Source organism: Gymnoscopelus microlampas (genome assembly GCF_963454915.1).
Source record: "Gymnoscopelus microlampas genome assembly, chromosome: 22".
NCBI classification, from domain to species: domain Eukaryota; kingdom Metazoa; phylum Chordata; class Actinopteri; order Myctophiformes; family Myctophidae; genus Gymnoscopelus; species Gymnoscopelus microlampas.
The window spans coordinates 28757237-28776249 of record NC_139959.1 but is presented as its reverse complement, the minus strand read 5'-3'; the positions used below and the strand labels follow the sequence as shown (position 1 = coordinate 28776249).

Sequence of the window (19013 nt, the reverse complement as noted above, 5' to 3'; positions counted from 1 at the left end):
TCGCAATTTTTTAAACAAACATTTTCTTTGACATGCCCAAAACAGGGACGCCAGGTTGAAAGTGATTCAGTCTGTCTGTGAATTTTATAAATATTTAACCAATGAAAAGTATTAACATGAGCTTGTGACTAAAACAATAACTATATTGGATGTATCGGTTCCATTTTCCCGTTTCCTGAAAAGTAACGGTTTCTGTTCTAGTGTACGTCTCTGTTCTACCTCGCATAGACCATATACTGTACAATGTAGCTCATGGTGCCTCATCACATTGAGAACAATAGACAGTGCATTTATACAAGCAGCTGATATTATGATTATCGTCATGTCTTTTTCCAGTGGATGGTGGCTGGACTCCTTGGTCGGTGTGGTCTGACTGTCCCGTAACCTGTGGGAAGGGAACGCAGGTTCGAACCCGTGCCTGTGTCAACCCGCCGCCGCGTAACAACGGCTCACATTGCAGCGGGCCGGAGAGAGAAGCCCAGGACTGTCGTACACCTCCCTGTCTAGGTATGTTTCATCGTCATGTTGTCACTTCAGGAGTTGGGTTTGTTTAAGACTTTAAGACCGGGGAAACATGTCCCTGGCTGTTTCTCTGCTCTTATACTCCTCCTCATGTGTCTCCAGATGACCTTTGCCCCTGGTCGCCATGGTCGGCGTGCTCTCGCAGCTGCGGGGCGGGCTCGGTGTCCCGACGCAGGGCGTGTGTGTGTGAGGAGGCCGGTGACGCGGCCTGTCCTCCCGAGATTGAGGCGGAGAGGCACCGTGAGGAGACCCAGCTGTGTTACAAACGGCCCTGTCCAGGTACAACGCCGCAAACACACGTAGACATAACATCCTACGCCAGGTCGGTCTGACTAATTAGTATATACGTACCTGCGACCACAGAGGTCACAGCCAATCCATCAAGTCGAGAAAGGAATTCCGGACGGTGTGGACGTAATGAGTTGACGTAACTAAGCTGAACTAGATCACTGGTTCTCAACCTGTGGACTGGGGTTAACCGGTGGGCCGAGAGGGCCCCCAAAATACTTGGCAAAACACTACATTTTAATGATGATATAACATTCATTTAAAAAAAACGATATCCGATATTTTCCGATATTGTCCAACTCCTAATTTCCGATACCGAAATCAACCGATACCAATATATGCTGGCTTTTTCACCAAAAGTCAACTAATTGTCAGGTAACAACATCACATATATAATACAATGAAACAGCTATAATATCAATATAATATCTAATAAAATACAGTGATGTTGTTAAGTTTTCAATGAAGTGAGTCCCGGGACTCTGGTCATTTGCATGAGTCCCACTAATCTTAGATTAGATGTTGGCCTATTTGACAGTGCAGAAGCATAATTGCTGTGATGCCTATAACATTAACGAGCGTCAACAAGCGTCAGCTGGACACAGACACATACACCTGCCCTCTGCAGTGTTCTAATTTGAAAGTGACTGGAGTCTGTGTCATTTCTCTGCAAAAGCCCTTGAATATGATGGAATATGATTAAGGATTACTGTGATTATGGTAAGCTCACATTTCATATCACACACACCATACAGTAAGAACTCCTGTAACTTATAAAAAAAGAAAAGAAAAAAATAATACAGATATTTTCCGATATTACACTTGTTATGCTAATATCGGCCGATTATATCGGACATCCCTATTAAAAAGTGATACCAATAAATAAGAACTTAAAGTTTGCTACGTAGGTTCCATTGATACAAGGTGGAACACAACTGATTGATTGAAGGCAACTTTCTTTGGATAGCACATTTAGCACAAGGCAAACATTAAGCATTAAAACATCAAGACACAGCTAAATAAACAGGACAAATACATTCAATAAAATAAAAAATACAAACAGAAAACAGAAGGCTAATAGGAACTCTCAAACACCTGTTGACTGTCTGTTTGTGTCATACTGTAGGTACAGTTGTCTTTAGCAATATGCTAAAGCTAAAGTGGCTGGTGGTAATGGCATAGAGCACTGTAGCACTAGGACTAGGATGTATAGATGTGAGACATACAGTTTTAATTTTTGCTTGTTGTATACTACTAGAAGTTCGGGCCGCTACGCGGCCCGAACGTCTAATGCTTTGCTTTCGTGAGCAGCATATCCCAGCCCCTGTCTCAGGTCTGAGCCTGTGTGTCTTGTTGTTGTGTGTGCAGACTGTCCCATGTCAGAATGGAGTGACTGGTCCCAGTGCTCCTGTGAGTCTCAGAGGCAGCAGCGCCACCGTGTAGCGCTCTCCCCCGCCACCAGGGGACAACAGTGCACCCCCCTGGAAACACAGAGCAGAGCCTGCAACCTCAGCCACTGTCACAGCGAAGGTACACCATGAAGTGTGTGTGTGTGTGTGTGTGTGTGTGTGTGTGTGTGTGTGATTGGTACTACTGATCTCATGAGTGAGTAATGATTAACATTAATGAGAGAAATATAAACGTTTAAACATGTTTCCCAATAGTCTGACTTTGTTGTTCGTTGCCCCTTAGACTGTGAACCTCCATTCCTGTACTCTGAATGTGGCGCCCCCTGTGAGAAGCAGTGTGCACTGCGGGGACACCAAGAGCTGTGTGCCGACGTGAAGGAGTGCACTCCTGGCTGCTACTGCCCGCAGGTACACTCATAACACTTCAACAACACATGTCTGGTTTACTCGTTCAGCATAATGTAAATGCAAATGTGTCCACCAGAGCATGCTAAAAACACCAAGCAAACATTGCCTTAAACACAGCCACGTCACTCAACACACCTGTGTTACCTTGTTACAGACTGTATGAAGGGAAGTCAAACTGGGGTCTCGCTGTCATGCATTAGAGCCGATGTGGTATGCACCCAAACCATTCAGCCATCGGATCGCCCCCATTCACTCATATCTGCTTTAACATGTACTTCACATTCACCCTTTCACACACCGTAATAGCGGAACACTGTTACACATTACATGTTACATGCGGCGCACGTTCACACACCAACAGTGGAGGCAGCCATGCAACCCGCTCATCGGGAGTAGGTAGGGTTTTAGTATCTTGCTTAAGGACACTTACACATGCAGCTACTGTAGGAGGAGCTGGGGATTAAACCTTGAACCTTCCGGCTCCCCGATGGCTGTCACTGCCACCCTTAGTCTGTGTTTTGAATCATCTGTTCTGGGATATGTTTCACTCCTAAGCACCTTTGTTCATCTTGGTTCTATACTAGCTGATCTCAGTGTTAACGTCTATGTGGGAGTCCTGAACTATGAGAAGAAATCTGAATTAACCTAGATTGAAAAGATCTAGGCTCTGGTACACAGCGTGCTGACACACAAGCTGTATCTTTAGAGAACAGTGTGACTATACTGGTACCAGTGCAATAAATAGACCGTCGGCACAGGGGCACCACGAGGCTGTGTGCTCTGTGCACTCTTCTATTCTCTCTCTCTCTCTCTCTCTACACAGACTGCACCTCCACGGATACCTCTGTCAAACTTCTCAACAGCCCACTATTGTGAAATGGTGTTAAATTTGAAAAATGACTTTTTTGTTGTTGCTTTTTACCCCTTTTTCTCCCCAATTTAGTAGTTAGAATAATTGATTCCTCCCCACACACATTTCAGTGTGTTGTCACTGCTGTTGTATGCCAGTGAGAAGCCCCCACCGGGAGAACGTAGCACCTCCGCCCTACTCCTCCCGCCCAACACTCATTGCTGACAGGTGCCGCCCCAGCCCGTAGGAGTACAGTACATGCGATGACAAATACCCCCCCCCCCCAACACGGGCTAATTGTGTTCGTAGAGACACTCGAGAAAGCCGGACGCACTGCTGTGGATTCAAACCCCTAGACTCTGCAGTGGTGGGCAGCGGTACTTTACCACTGCACCACCCGAGTGCCTAAAAAAGCTGAAATAGCCAATCTACAAGCTCACAATGCGTCACATCATCCGGCTGACGCATGACTATGAAACCTCTGTCTTAACCACACTCGAGTTGAATGACAGAATCCATTCAATGATATAATCCTGCATCCTGTTGACAGTGTTCTGTGTTCGTCCTCCCATGCCAGGGTCTGCTGCAGCAGAATGGCAGCTGTGTTCCTGCCGAGCGGTGTGGATGTGTCCACCTCCAGCACCAGGCCCCAGGACTCCCGCCCACACCCGTCACTCTGCCAGAGGGAGCTGTGATCAATATAGGCTGCAGTAGCTGGTTAGTCACTGTCTGCTCTCTCCCACGACCTGCTAACAACCACTTCAATCCCAGCATCCGTGTTCTGGGGGTAACATTAGCCAAAAATGGCTGATCTACAAGCTCACAACGCGTAACGCGTTGTAAGCTTGTAGATCGCCTATTTTTGGCGAAGAGATAGTGAAGATTGAAAAAAGGCCGTCCAAGTACAGAGCCAACTCAGGTCCAGTTTACTATGTCTAAAGGGTTTTAAGTGGTTCATTATTGCTAAGTCGTTACCTATACATTATAATCATAATAATAATAAAAGCAAATCAGCTAGTTTTGCTATTTGTTGTACAAAAAATATACAGCTTAAGTGGTTAATAACTATTTTCCACTGTATACGATATATTGTAACAGATATATTTCTCCTTCTTGCTCCTTTACCTCTGTTTACTGTGCATATGCCCCTGTAGTCTAATAGTGTCTGTCATGTACTGTATGTGGCATTTTAAGTGTGCACTCTTACTGTATAATTACTGTGTATTCGTTTCTCCTCTAGCCTCTGCCATGATGGGACTTTACAGTGTGACACGAGAGAGTGTGAAGGTAATTTCAATTCGATCTTTATTTCAGACCCAGGGAGATCCATATCACAAATATACAACACCACACAATAAGAAAGCAATGAGAAATGATCTCATCAACATTAAAGAAAGGCTTAGATAATTGCTTTGAATAATCTTCAGCCAGTGATGGAAGAAGTATCAATTCCACAATGTAGAAATACTAGTAACTAAAGTTTATAAATAATTATAGTGGCGTAAAAGTACAGTATTTACCTCTGAGATGTAGTGGAGTAGAAGTAAAAGTATTGAAAATTGGAAATACTCCAGTAAAGTAAAAAATATCTCAAAATTGTACTGAAGTACAGTACTTGAGTACATATACTTCGTTACTACACATGAGGTGTGGAACTATCCGATTCTCATTCTACCTCTCTTTCTGCTCCATCCATCTTTTTCATCCCTCTCTTTCTCTCATCATCTCATCCATCCATGTGTTCCACCCATCTCAGTCATTCTCAGCGAGTGGTCGGCGTGGACACCTTGCTCTCCGTGCGTCCCCTCGCCTCTCTCGCCTTCCTCCTGGAGTCATGGAAACTCGTCTTCGGGCGGTGCTGCTGCTGGTGCTGGTGGCGTCGGCATGGTGTCGGTTCAGAGGCGCTACCGGGCCTGCTTGGATTTGGACTCCGGTCTGCCCGTCCCCGGAGAGGAGGCCAGCCAGTGTCCCGGACCACTGGAAGAGGAGAGGCTCTGTCCAGATGCTAGTGTGTGCAGAGGTGAGACCACTTCCTCCTGTTTCCAGTCACTCCGCTCCTGTCGCTGAATTTTACAACTTGTCGGCAGGAGGTGTTCTTCTCCTCTCTCTCTGTCTCTCTGTCTCTGTCTCTCTGTCTCTCTCCCAGAATTCAATTAAATTCAGTTCAATTCAAAAGGGCTTTATTATAGCATGGGAAACACATTATGTTTACATTGCCAAAGCAAGTGTGACTTAAAAGTAATCAAAACTAAGAAATGTACTGTATGTACACTGAAAATATAGGCCTATTAGGATAAACAAATGTGTAAACAGAGCTGTGTAACATTGTAATCAAATATTTGATTCTTTATTACAACTTTAACGGATATTTCACTTTCAAATAAAATAAACATAAAAAAGAAAATATAAACAACAAATGAAAAAAGTAATGGAAAAATCAAGGCCCCCTCACACATTAGAATGTCCTTCTAATGCGTGACGGGGCCGTGATTTTTCCATTAGTTTTTTCATTTATTTTTTATGTTTCTTTTATTTGAAAGTGAAATATCCCTTGAAACACAGTGCTGTTCCCTAAAAGTCGGCGTGTCGGGCGAGGAGCCTGGCGTCGACTCGCATTCCTTGAGTCGAGCCGTCAAAAAAAAAAAGAGCGGTAAACTAGCAGGAGAAGCACGCGAAAAAAAAGAAAACGAAAGTGAAAACAACAAGTTTGGAAGCATTTCGAGGCTATGAAGGACACAGACCCTAAAAAAGTCCAGTGTTTACTCTTTAAAGCAGCCAGCACTTGCTGCATGCGCACACCCTTTTTTTGTGACCTTATAAAACGACTCTGTCGACTCTGCATTAAACCCGCGACTCTGAGTCGACTCAATAAATCCTGAGTCGGGGACAGCCCTACAATACCAACTGAAGGATAGTGTTTTTGCTGTCTCTCGCTCTCTCTCTCTCCCTCCCTCCCTCCCTCCCTCCATTCAGAATCCTTCACACAGGGTCACCCTTGTTGTCAGAGAGAGAGAGAAAGAGAAAACTTAACTAATGTGATAGCTCTCTCAGAAGTTCACTTCCGCAAAAGTTCTCCTTTGATGTATGTCCTCGTTTTTCAGCCCTCTGCTGTCTGTGGTACGGCATTGAAAAATGAGCTACAGACACTGTGGTGAGCCAGTCAGACAAGCGTGGCACAGCTGAACTGCAATGAATTACTGTCTGTATTAATAAAGTGCCCCTGGTAATGAAGAGAATCTGCTCTGCCTTCCTCTGTACAGCAGTGCTTCTCAAGCTCTTTCATTTCAAGGACCCCCGTCCCCCCATTTTGGTGTGCATTAGGCCAGGCACCCTCCATAACTCTGTGCAAATGGTCCATATGGTTCCTTTTGTACACTCTCAAAGTCATAGACCGGTAAGAGTTCATAACTATCCTTACCGGTAGACCCCCCACAAGCCGTGGTGGAAAAAGTACTCAAATGTTTTACTTAAGTAAAAGTATCAATGCTGCCATGTAGAAATACTGTTACAAGTAAAGGTCCGGAATTAAAAATGTACTTGAGTAAAAGTACAAAAGTATTGGTATCAAAATGTCGTTTTTTCAAATGGCCGAAATGTAAATAGGGCTGAATTGGTTAATGTATGTTTTGTGATAATAATCAAAATCTACAAAGTAACTAGTATCTAAAGTTGTCAAGTAATTGTAGTGGAGTAAAAGTACAATATTTGCCTCTGTGATGTAGTGGAGTAGAAGTAAAAGTACCGAAAATTGTAAATACTCCAGTAAAGTAAAAAATACTGTACCTCAAAATTGTACAGTACTTAAGTAAATGTACTTAGTTACTTTACACCACTGCCCACAAGGACCCCTGGGGGTCCCCGGGCCCAACTTTGAGAACCACTGCTGTAGAGGAGAGGAGCGCAGAGAGGGAAACACTGATGGTAGAGCTCACAGACCAGATGCCATGGGCCTGAAGAAGTGTTGGAAAAGGACAACAGACAGCCAGACACTGTGCACTTCTAATGATATTATAATGATGATGTACGTATCTTTGAAGCACTTCTCATGAAGTGAACTCCCTCGAGGGGGACAATTACATGCTTTTATTATTTTGATGAGTGGTACGGGACGTGTTACAAAGACAGGCTCAAGGTCATCTTTTTGTTATCCCACTAGGGGAAAATAGTTTTGCGGTTCACATACAGTACAAACACATTATTACACAGTAAATCACAGAGATAAGTGCAGGAAAATGGAAATTCATCCCAAGTGTTGCACGTGTGCAAATGTACAAGGACGTGCGAGGGACGTGCGAGGAATGCAACCAAAGTGTTGTCCCTATGTTGGGCATGTGGCATGTCATTATTGGCGGAAATCGCAGATGTACAAGCGCAACACATTTCATCCTAACTCGCAGTGGTGGAAGAAGTACTCAGATATTTTACTTAAAAGTAGCAATAGAACAAAATAAAAGTACTCTGTTACTAAGTAAAAGGCCTGTGTTAAAAATGTTATTTGAGTTAAAGTAAAAAAAAGTGTGGCAACAAAATATACTTAAAGGACCAAAAGTAAAAGTACTAAAATGTTTGAAAATAGCAGATCTACAAGCTCACAACGTGATTAAATCCTGATTAAATGATTGAATCAAGCAACTTTAAAAGCTGCCTGGGTTGCACACAAAAGCCAGAGTAGATGTTAAAATGACCCCCAGAAGTGTTTTAAAGTGAAATTCCCCTTTAAGTTGTTAATTTAGCACTTGTTATGAGGGAGACATTGAGTCTTTTACTCCTCCAAACAGTAGTCCTAGAAACAATTACCTGAGGCCGATACAGTAGCTCAAACTCCCTCTGGAGTGGATGGTCCTGGCAGTCCATATCGAGTGTGACTGAAAACGGCTCAATAATGTATACAGTAGCATTAGCCCTCCTGAGGTGATGCCTGTTATAAGTGTCCAAAAGCTTGGCATGACTCCCCCTGAGATCTTTGTGGGCCATTTAGGTTTCCAAACCACACAATAATGCAAAAGGTTCAACAGATTCAGTGAAACGTCTGTAAAAAAGTAATCAACTGAGTTGAAAGTGCGCAGTTCTATTATAGGGGAAAAAAGGTCTTTGCTGAACCTTTTGGAGGTGGCATCTACATTGTATTCGAAACACAGTTTGTTATGAAGAACAATACCCACATATTGGCAGGTATCTACACGGTCATTGTCCACACCTTTTATAACTGTAGACAGAGAGCTTGGTTGTGACTTTCTGAAATCAATGTTCGTCTCTTTCATTTTGGACACATTAAGATGGAGGAAAGGGTCACAAAGTCATCCAACACCGACCCATAATCACGTTTCGCTCCTTCAAGAAGACTTACAATAGCAGAATAATCAACACACTTTAGAATGTGTCTGTTCTTATAGTTCATTAATTAAAGGAGAGGGGAGAGACAGCAACCTTGAAGGGAACCGGTTGATGGATGGAATCGGTTTGAGAGAACACGTTAATTCTAACACACAGTCAGATAAAAAGTCCATTATGCATCCAGTCAGATAAGGATCGAGGTCAGAATAACAGATAAACCCTCTCTGCTCACAGGAATGGCTGCATGGATGGTATTGAATGCTGAAGAGAAATCAATAAATAAAAGTCTGGCATGCGTCTTGAGCCCCTCTAATGTTGGTACTGAAAATGTAATTAAAAGCAAGGCTTATTGCACGCCTACAAAGGCGACAGGTACGTAGGAGCAGACCAAACGAGGGCCCCAATGTACTGAAAGTAAAAAAATCCTGCACACTGTCTTCAAATGCAATTTAAAGGGGCTACACCATGAATTAAAAAAATATATATTATATATAAATATTGCCCCCTAATACATTTTAAACAGGTTGTAAGCCTAAAAAACATCCAGATATTTTTTCTCACAATCTGACTATCTGTCATTCCAAGCTTTTTCAGCTGCAATACCAAAACGTCCTATTGGGCAGGGGGGAGCTACTGAGCAATTCTGTCTGGCCATCATCAATGCAAAATCAGGGCAAGTGACATCAGTCCCCAGTGTCTCTTGCACCCCAAAAAATATTTATTTTTAACATTCAGTCATTCATGCTCATTTCATGGATTTCCTGAATGGGCGTGTCTGAACAGGCCATTTCAGAATGGCAGGGCAAGTGATGTCACTTGCCCTGATTTTGCATTGATGATGGCCAGACAGAATTGCTCAGTAGCTCCCCCCTGCCCAATAGGACGTTTTGGTATTGCAGCTGAAAAAGCTTGGAATGACAGACAGTCAGATTGTGAGAAAAAATATCTGGATGTTTTTTAGGCTTACAACCTGTTTAAAATGTATTAGGGGGCAATATTTATATATAATATATATTTTTTTAATTCATGGTGTAGCCCCTTTAAGCCCTATTTGAAATATAGTGACATTTTCTTTGAAAAGTTTGGGAAAACCTTCATACTTTTGAATAATTCTGTATTTTAAGAACACATGCTTTTTCATACATATTTTACTCAAGCACTCAGTTGAACTCAAGTAAAAATTTGACTGAGCAACTTTCACTTGTAGTTGAGTAATATTTGACCAGGAGTACAGTATCTGTACAGACTCAAGTACTGGGGTTGAGTACTTTGTCCACCACTGTCTTAGTCTGCCTTAAGAGGTTTGTCACTCTATTCACATCAGTATTAAAAGTAGGAGGAGAGGAGAGGAGCTTTCCTGAAGGGAAATTAAGGTCATTACAGCAGTAGGGATAAAATATCAATCAGCAGTGAATAAGTGATGGTTCTTGTGTTGTGTGTAAGAACATAAATCCTTTATATGAGCAAATACATGACGTTCAGGACCTCCCCCTGTCCATCCTTGGGCATCCTCGCTTCCTTCTTCTTATTCCCTCTTGGGTGATAAGTGGAAAAGAAGAGTTTTTCCAAGGAAAAAAAATAAAGGATAGAGAGAAATGCCTGCCTGCCTGTCTGTCTGTCTGCAGGGAGACATACATTTGATTGGATTTGCCATTGGGTGTGTGCAAAGAATGATTGATCCCTCATTCCACTTCATCTGTAGCCGTTCATCTGTTCCCCCTGCCCCCCTTCACTTTAGATCCCCATAGAAAAATGTCTTTGAAATCAAATAATGTGTCAAGTGATTTAAGTTGAGGTGAGACTCTGTTGGGACCATGGGAAGCGCTCGGTGTGGGTTAAATTAGATTATATAAACTCACTGATATCAAAGTTTAATCCGAAATACACTCCCTGAATCATAAATCACAGCTCTGTCATACCGCGCAAGTTCCACCAAAAACATTTTGATTACAATGATTATATAGTGGTGGAAAAAGTAAAAAATGTTTTACTTACAGTAAGTAAAAGTATCAATACTGCAATGTAGAAATATTCTGTTACAAGTAAAAGACCGGAATTTAAAATGTACAAAGTATAAATGTATTGGCATAAACATGTACTTAAAGTACCAAAAGTAAAAGTACTCATTATGCAGAATGTCCCATTACAAGTTTTCAAATGTATAAAAATCATTTGAAAATGGCAGATCTACAAGCTCACAATGCGTCGCATCGCGACGCATTGTTAGCTTGTATATCTGCCATTTTCAAATGCCCGAAATGTATATAGGGCTGTAGTGGTTAATGTAGGTTTTGTAACAATAATCAAAATCTACAAACTAACCAAAGTAACGAGTAACTAAAGTTTTCAAACAATTGTAGTGGAGATATAAATGATATATAAATTGGAAATACTCAAGTAAAGTACAAATACCTCAAAATTGTACTTAGTACTTGAGTACATGCACTTAGTTACTTTCCACCACTGTGATTACGTCACGAGGGTCTCCTCATGCTGCTGGTGATGATTGCGATGAAGGTGACAGTAGATGATAGATAACACAGGGGTGTTGGAGGGCTAGCATAGTGATGAATATGACTGCGGGTGATGATGACTGATATTTTCCCCTTCCAGACGTGTGCCAGTGGAGCGTGTGGAGTGCGTGGGGCGTGTGCGCGGAGCCGTGCAGCGGCGGCGTCAGGCAGCGCCACAGGCGACCCCTGGCCTCTCCCCTGGGACCCCACTGTCGGAGCCAGCAGACGCAGAGTCAGAGCTGTAACACAGGCCTCTGCCCAGGTATAGATACTACATAGTGTGGATTTTGACAGCAAATTTTGATTCAGTTTTAGTCATAGTCTTTTGAATTACAGTTTTAGTCATATTTTAGTCATCAGAAATGTAGTTTTTGTCTAGTTTTAATCGACAAAATATAAGATTTTAGTCGACTAAATATGCAGTTGATTTAGTCGACTAAAATGTATTTTGACGACGCCTTGATGCCGTTGTAATGGCTGATTTTACACTCGGTTGCATAGCGCGACGCGTTGTGAGCTTGTAGATCTGCCATTTTCAGCATGCATGCACACCCCAGCGCAACCAACCATAAAACAACTTTTCTTAGTTCTACTGGATCTCTTCTCCACTAGTCCCTCCCTGACATTTTAGTCTAGTTTTTATTTGTTGACGAAATTGTCAATATATTTAGTCTTAGTTTTAGTCATCGTAGCTTAGTTTTTATTTAGTTTTCATCAGTGAAAAAAGGTAGTCGACGAAAAAAACAGAGATCCTACAGTACATATGTAACAGAGTGGTCCACTACCTCAGCCTGATGGCCTGAAAGTCTAATATCACCCCCGAGCGATAGGGATATCCCTTTGGCTTAGTGGTTAAGATGTTGGCTTTCCACATGGGAGACCCGGGTTCAAATATACATTACACATACATCACACTCACATCTATGCACACAGACCCTCTGCCCTGGGTGGTAGTACACACATCTCACACTCACATCTATAGATACACGCACACGCTGGGGTTCTCACTTCATTGTCAGGTTTGCGCCGACCGCCGCTAGGCGCAACTTCTTCTCTTTTGCTTCTGTAATCCGAGCACACACATTGACCTGCACATCTGCATGTTGCTCCACTTCATTATCCACCCATCTGTTTCATTTAAATCTTAAATCTGTCTAAACGTTCTGTGTTCTGGGATTTGTCGGATGCCGATTGTGCCTCGGGTACAAGCTTAAGAACCACTTGAGAAAATACAAATTCGATATGGAAGATTGCTCGTTATAAACCAGGTTGGGGGAAATTGGCTTCTACCAGACTCTTCTTCGGCAATGACTCGACACTAAGCAGTGTAACGAAGTGTGGAATAGGGACTTGTGTGACGAGATTACTTCAGACGTGACCAGAAAGTTTTTGTCTTTGGGTGTTTTTTACAGTCTGTGTGCAGTAACTAAGTACATTTACTTAAGGACTGTACTTAAGTACAATTTTGAGGTATTTACTTGACTATTTTGAATGTCCAATACCATTACTTCTACTCCACTACATCTCGGATCCAAATATTGTACTTTTACTCCACTATAGTTATTTGAAAACTTTAGTTACTAGTTACTTTGTAGATTTTGATTATTATTATAAAACGTACTTCAGCCCTATATACATTTCGGCCATTTGAAAATGGCAGATCTACAAGCATCGCGACGCATTGTTAGTTTGTAGATCGGCTATAAAAGATTTTTATACATTTCATACATTTGAAAACTTGTGAAATGGGATTTTTACTTGATACTTTTACTTAAGCGAAACATTTGAGTACTTTTCCCACCACATTGTGTGTGTGTTCTCTGGGAGGGGACAGAGTGAACTGAACTGTGTGTGTGTTCCTGTGTGTCTCAGGTGAACGCTGTGAGGACAGAGGGCGGACGTACCAGGAGGGCTGTGCCAATCAGTGTCCTCGCAGCTGCACTGACCTGTGGGCCCACGTGCAGTGTCTCCAAGGAGCCTGTCACTCAGGTACACTTTCAGCTTGCATCGTCTAGTGATTAACGCTGGTCTCCATTATGACTCGGCTATTTCTCTATGTTGAAATTAACTTTGCGCCGTAAGGCTGTTATCTGTCTCATTTTTAGCTTGCTCTTTTCTTTACATTTCTCGCTTTTTTGATGGATCTCTCTCTCATTCCTTTTTCCCCTTAAACCCATTAAGACCTGGAACACATCTGTGTTACTTTAGATTCAAAAATAGCAGATATACAAGCTTGTAGATTTTTTTCCAAAAACGGTTAGGATTTAGATTTTTTTTAAGAATCGCCTCAGGTCTTAATGGGTTAACTTTCTGACATTTCTGACCTTTCTGACCTTTCCTTCCTTCCTTCCTGTCCTTCCTCGGTTGGGGCATTAATCAAACTGCCTCGCTGACAAACGGGGCGGTTGTTGTGTATACTGGGGACTTCATTGTATTGTCTTGGTCTTATGCTGTTATGTGTTATGATTAGGCCTGTCACGATTACAAAATTAAATTGACAATTAATTGTCACTCAAATAATTGTGATTAACGATTTCCGTTTGCCTTTTAGGCTTCGTATTACAAAATGGCACATGGCAGATAACTTAAATATACACAGAAATTGACATTTTGAATAATTGAATAATTGTATACATACATATACATACATACATATACATACATTTTATACACAATAGCAGAAATAGCTGATGTACAAGCTTACAAGCTTCGTGACACGTTGTAAGCTTGTAGATCAGCTATTACTGCTTTTTTATATTTGAAAGTAAGTGAACATTTTTCAACATGGAAACGATTATGACAATTATGCAAAAATAATTGCGACTATCTAAAAATAATTGCGATTAGATGATTATGTAATAATTGTGACAGGCCTAGTTATGATGTTCTGTGCTACAGTATATGCTTATGTGTTTTTTTCTGTTGGAACAGACTATGAAGAGGAATCTCTGAGGGGACAATAAAGACATTATCATTCCTTCGTCCCTTCATGCTGTCTGTCTGTCTGTGTCTTTCTGTAGGCTGCAGGTGTCCAGAGGGCCGGTTGTTGCAGGATGGTGTGTGTGTTCCGGTGACAGAGTGCCGCTGTGGCGTCCCGTCAGGAAACGGGACGGTGGAGTTCAGCCCCAGAGAGAAGCTCACTCTGGACTGTAACACCTGGTCAGTAACCAGTCGTTTTGATATATTGGCTCTGTTTCATCGCAAAGGGCACCTCATGCATCAAAGGCTCAGTTCACTTCACCGAAACGTTGACATTTCCTTGAAAAATGTCAGTGAATCAGCAAGATATAATATAAAGAGAGATAAAAAGAGGGAAAAAGTTTGCAACAGCGAAGACAAGTTTTCACTCGTTTCCCAGTAATTGCTTTATGTTAATAGCATTGCAGTACACCCATTTAAATACACAGACCTGACGTTTTCCTGTGCTTACAATACAATGTCTACATTTTGGATAGAAAATCACCTTTTTACCTAATCTCCACCCAGAGTTGAGGCACATTTATTTTCGACACTTTTCACTCCAGAAAAATTATGGTCGTCGTTTAAAAAAAAGGTGATGTAATACTTTCAGTAAAATATTTGTTTTCCCCAATTGCCACTTTGATCAAGTGACACTTGATGAAAGCACCTAATTAAAATAAATTAGCCATACTCATCATCCTTTCTCTCTCTCTCTTTCTCTCTCTCTCTCTCTCTCTGTCTCTCTGTCTCTCTGTCTCTCTCTCTCTCTGTCTCTCTGTCTCTCTCTGTCTCTCTCTGTCTCTCTGTCTCTCTGTCTCTCTGTCTCTCTGTCTCTCTGTCTCTCTGTCTCTCCACCACCAGTATTTGTGAGAATGGCACACTGGTGTGCACCAAGCTCCCGTGTCCGGTTTATGAGCCGTGGAGCCAGTGGAGCACCTGCTCTGCTTCCTGTGGGCGTGGCCAGAGGACAAGGACACGCCCCTGCCAGGACGCCATGGGCGGTCCTCCCTGTAATGATACAACACATACAGAGAGCTGTGTGCTGCGAACGTGCCCAGGTATGGAACCACACACACACACACACACACACACACACACACACACACACACACACACACACACGTAACGCCCTAATCCAAAAAAGGTTGAGAACCACTGCTCTAAAGCCCTCCATCTTCCTCTCCCTCCCTCTTCTTCGTCCTCCTCTGTATCAGCGGCCTGTGTGTTGAGCGAGTGGTCGTCGTGGAGCGACTGCAGCGCCTCCTGTGGTGGCGGGCTGTCGGTGCGGAACAAGACTGTCCTGCAGGAGGCGGAGCCTGGCGGGGCGTCCTGTACCGGTCCACTGGAGCAACACACCGTCTGTAACACTAACAGCTGCCTGCCAGGTAACACGCACACACACACACACACACACACACACACGCACACACACACACACACACACACACACACACACACACACACAGGAAAGGGGGGGGGTCTAATGCAGGGGGTCCGGGACCCCTAGGGGGTCCTCAGAGTTACTACAGGGGGTCCTCCAAATCTTAGTGTGATTCGATTCTGAGGGGTGTGAGGGGAACATTAGCCAAAAATAGCCGATCTACGCTAACGCTGCGAGGCGTTGTGTGCTTGTAGATCTGCTATTTTTGGCAAAGAGGTATGGTGTAAAGGAGAAAAAGAGACAACCAAGTACAGAGCCAATGGTCTAGTCTAGTATTGAGGCTTTAAGTGGTTAAATGTCTGAACATACACGTCAACATGAATTAGTAGAGAAGCTAATGTGTAAAAACTAAACAAAACACATTCATTTATACAACATTGATGACAGTGCTGTCAAACAAGTCTATGAAGCCATCTATGAAATCTATGAAAAAGTTGAATCTGCAACACGATTCTTGAAACCATGCAAGGCAACGACCTGCTCATTGCATTGGGAGCAGTTAGGGGTTCGAACCGAGAACCCTCCATTTCCCAAGCGGCCGCTCTACCTCGTTGAGTCACTGCCGCCCCCGGCAGTGTGTGGCATTAGTACCTCACGCCTGCCTGCCTAATTAACCACTATCACCCTGGCATCCCATTTTTTCAAACTTTTTGGTAAATATTAGATCCACAAGTTCACAATTTGTTTGCGACGCGACACCTTGTGAGGTTGTAGATCTGCTATTCCGGAATAGCCCAAGTGTAAAATAGGGCTTAGGCCTATGTGATTAACACCTATTTAGGTGTAGCAGCAGGTGTGGTGTTAAATGAAGCTGAGGCGCTCTGCACTGTCGAACGTCTGACACCACAACTAACACTTAGGACATTTGTAATTACATGCAGAGGCGTGTTGAGAAAAGTACTAACATGCAGGCAGGTACAACCTGCAAAGCACTATGACGCTACACACACACTACACCTAACCCTGCGTTTTAACAGCGGGCAACTCCGGGCGATGCCGGGCGATATCGCCCAAAAAGATAAAGAAAATCCATCTTTCATCGCCCCCCCGCCCACTTCGCCCGATTGCCGGCTCTCATAGACTTTCATTATATTTTTGGGCGACGTCGCCCAGAGTTGCCCGCTGTTAAAACGCAGGGTAACACTTGGATGTATCCAGAGAGAGAAACAGAGATGAATCATTTGCTATTAATGATTGCAAGGAAATGTTTTTTTTTATTGTGTAATATGTATGAGAATATAGCTAAATTAATGCATTTTCTGTTAAAGGGGTTGTTCACCCAAAAACAAATCTTTTTTATATCTATTAGTCACCCCATGGAGACATTTTTTGTTTTTGTCGCATTCCGAATTAGTTTACTATTAGTCAATTACAACTCTCTCTCTTCTTTGCCTTATTTTTAGACAGTCCGACTATGTTTAGCCCTTGCACAGATGCACACATATCTCATGTACATCTCCTCAGCTGCCAAATATCAGAGCAATGATTGTTTTGTAATTATACCCACATGCAGAGATGGCATGTGTAAGAGGTAGTTATTTCATAATTTTACAGCTGCAGCAAGTATCCATGTACATGTTAAAGGAACATCCAATCTCTAAAATAAAAACAGTCTTGGTGGTTTCAGTCATTATGATCACAGTCAGAGCATGAGGAGAGCTCTCAATCACATCATTAAATGTATTGTTGATATTGAGATGATTATATAGATTAATGCTCCTTTCCAAGAGTTGCTCAGGCAGACATTAAGAGAGTGAATAAAGTGTTAATCATCAGTGCTGACATGTTTTGCGGCTTTTAATGTTTCATAAACACCGTCAGAGCCACTTATTAAGCAGTTGTTATTAAGCACAGTTAAAACCTACACGCACACGCACACACACACACACACACACACACATACACACACACACACACACACACACACACACACACACACACACACACACACACACACACACACACACACACACACTCGGTCTCTCTCTGCTTTCCTCTCTCTCGGGTGCTGCTGTCTTGAGGTAAAATGCAATTACAAAAATCAAACCCATGCCGATAATTGTTTAGGGATTGCTTGTAATTATGCAAAGGCATGCAGCATTGGGGGGGGGGGGCGTTTATAATAGATTTTGACTAGGCCTACATAAAAGTTTGATTTACCGCCAACAAATTCTCTTTCGTGACGATGGTAGTTAATGAAGCGTGACTGGAGACAATTGTTATCAAATAACAGTAATTGTTGGCAAATTCACTGAACGGTAATACATTATTCTGCGTTACTTTCCTGGTACCACCTCAAATCATTTAGTCTGACATAAGCGTATTCATCAAAGTTTCACAGTATGTGATGTGATTGTTTTACTAATGAGGCTGCAGGAGCTGTAGGGGAGGCAGACAAGCCTCAAACTTTTTCATGTCAAGGACCCCCAAAATGATATGCATTTGGCCATGGACCCCCATCTCAAAATATATTGTTCCAGGGACCCCCAGAAGCAAAGATATGAGTTAAAAATGTCCGCTTTAAAATATGTATATTCAAATATTTGCACACATGTTCAAGATTTTTCAAAAATATTAGATCTACAAGCTCACTCGGTGCCGTGCTATGAGCTTGTAGATCTGCTATTTTTGAATAGCCAAAGTATAAAAGGTTAAAGTGGTAAAAATTATTGTGACGCTATATTAACACATTTTGCTGGGGACCCCCTGGAACCCCCCTCCCAAGGACCCCTGGGGGTCCCCGGACCCCACTTTGAGAACCAATGATCTAGTCTAGCGGTTACCAAACCTTTTAGCTCAAGACCCAAAAGAGAAACGCGTCGTGTTGTGAGCTTGTAGATCTGCTATATTCACTACTTCTTAAAACTTTGTGTATCTGTCTTGGTGTGTTTATTTCAGAGTGTCCCGGTGGCCAGGTGTTCAGTATGTGTGCTGGTTCCTGTCCGTATATCTGTGAGGACCTGTGGCCACAGACACAGTGTGTGCCTGGACCCTGCACCCCAGGCTGTACCTGCCCCCCTGGACAGGTGTGTACAGTACACTACACTACACTGTGTGTGTGTGGGTGTGTGTGTGTGTGTGTGTGTGTGTGTGTGTGTGTGTGTGTGTGTGTGTGTGTGTGTGTGTGTGTGTGTGTGTGTGTGTGTGTGTGTGTGTGTGTGTGTGTGTGCGCGTCAGTGGTGGGAAAAGTACTTTAATGTTTTACTTAAGTAAAAATATCAATACTGCAATATAGAAATACTCTGTTACAAGTAAAAGTCTGGAATTCAAAATGTACTTGAGTAAAA

At 42.6% G+C, this 19013-nt stretch overlaps 1 protein-coding gene across 1 annotated transcript in view; it reads left to right on the top strand.

Moving 5' to 3' along the window:
• sspo (SCO-spondin) overlaps positions 1-19013 on the top strand; it is a gene marked incomplete at both ends in the record, with an annotated part of 112269 nt that overhangs the window by 71692 nt on the left and 21564 nt on the right. The window contains 13 exons of the mRNA XM_084048148.1: positions 337-507; positions 625-801; positions 2179-2340; positions 2503-2627; positions 4055-4194; positions 4718-4764; positions 5234-5497; positions 11425-11586; positions 13197-13313; positions 14345-14483; positions 15147-15343; positions 15500-15670; positions 18625-18752. Coding sequence (XP_083904274.1) covers positions 337-507; positions 625-801; positions 2179-2340; positions 2503-2627; positions 4055-4194; positions 4718-4764; positions 5234-5497; positions 11425-11586; positions 13197-13313; positions 14345-14483; positions 15147-15343; positions 15500-15670; positions 18625-18752 — 2000 coding nt within the window. The remainder of the gene's footprint in view (positions 1-336; positions 508-624; positions 802-2178; positions 2341-2502; positions 2628-4054; positions 4195-4717; positions 4765-5233; positions 5498-11424; positions 11587-13196; positions 13314-14344; positions 14484-15146; positions 15344-15499; positions 15671-18624; positions 18753-19013) is intronic.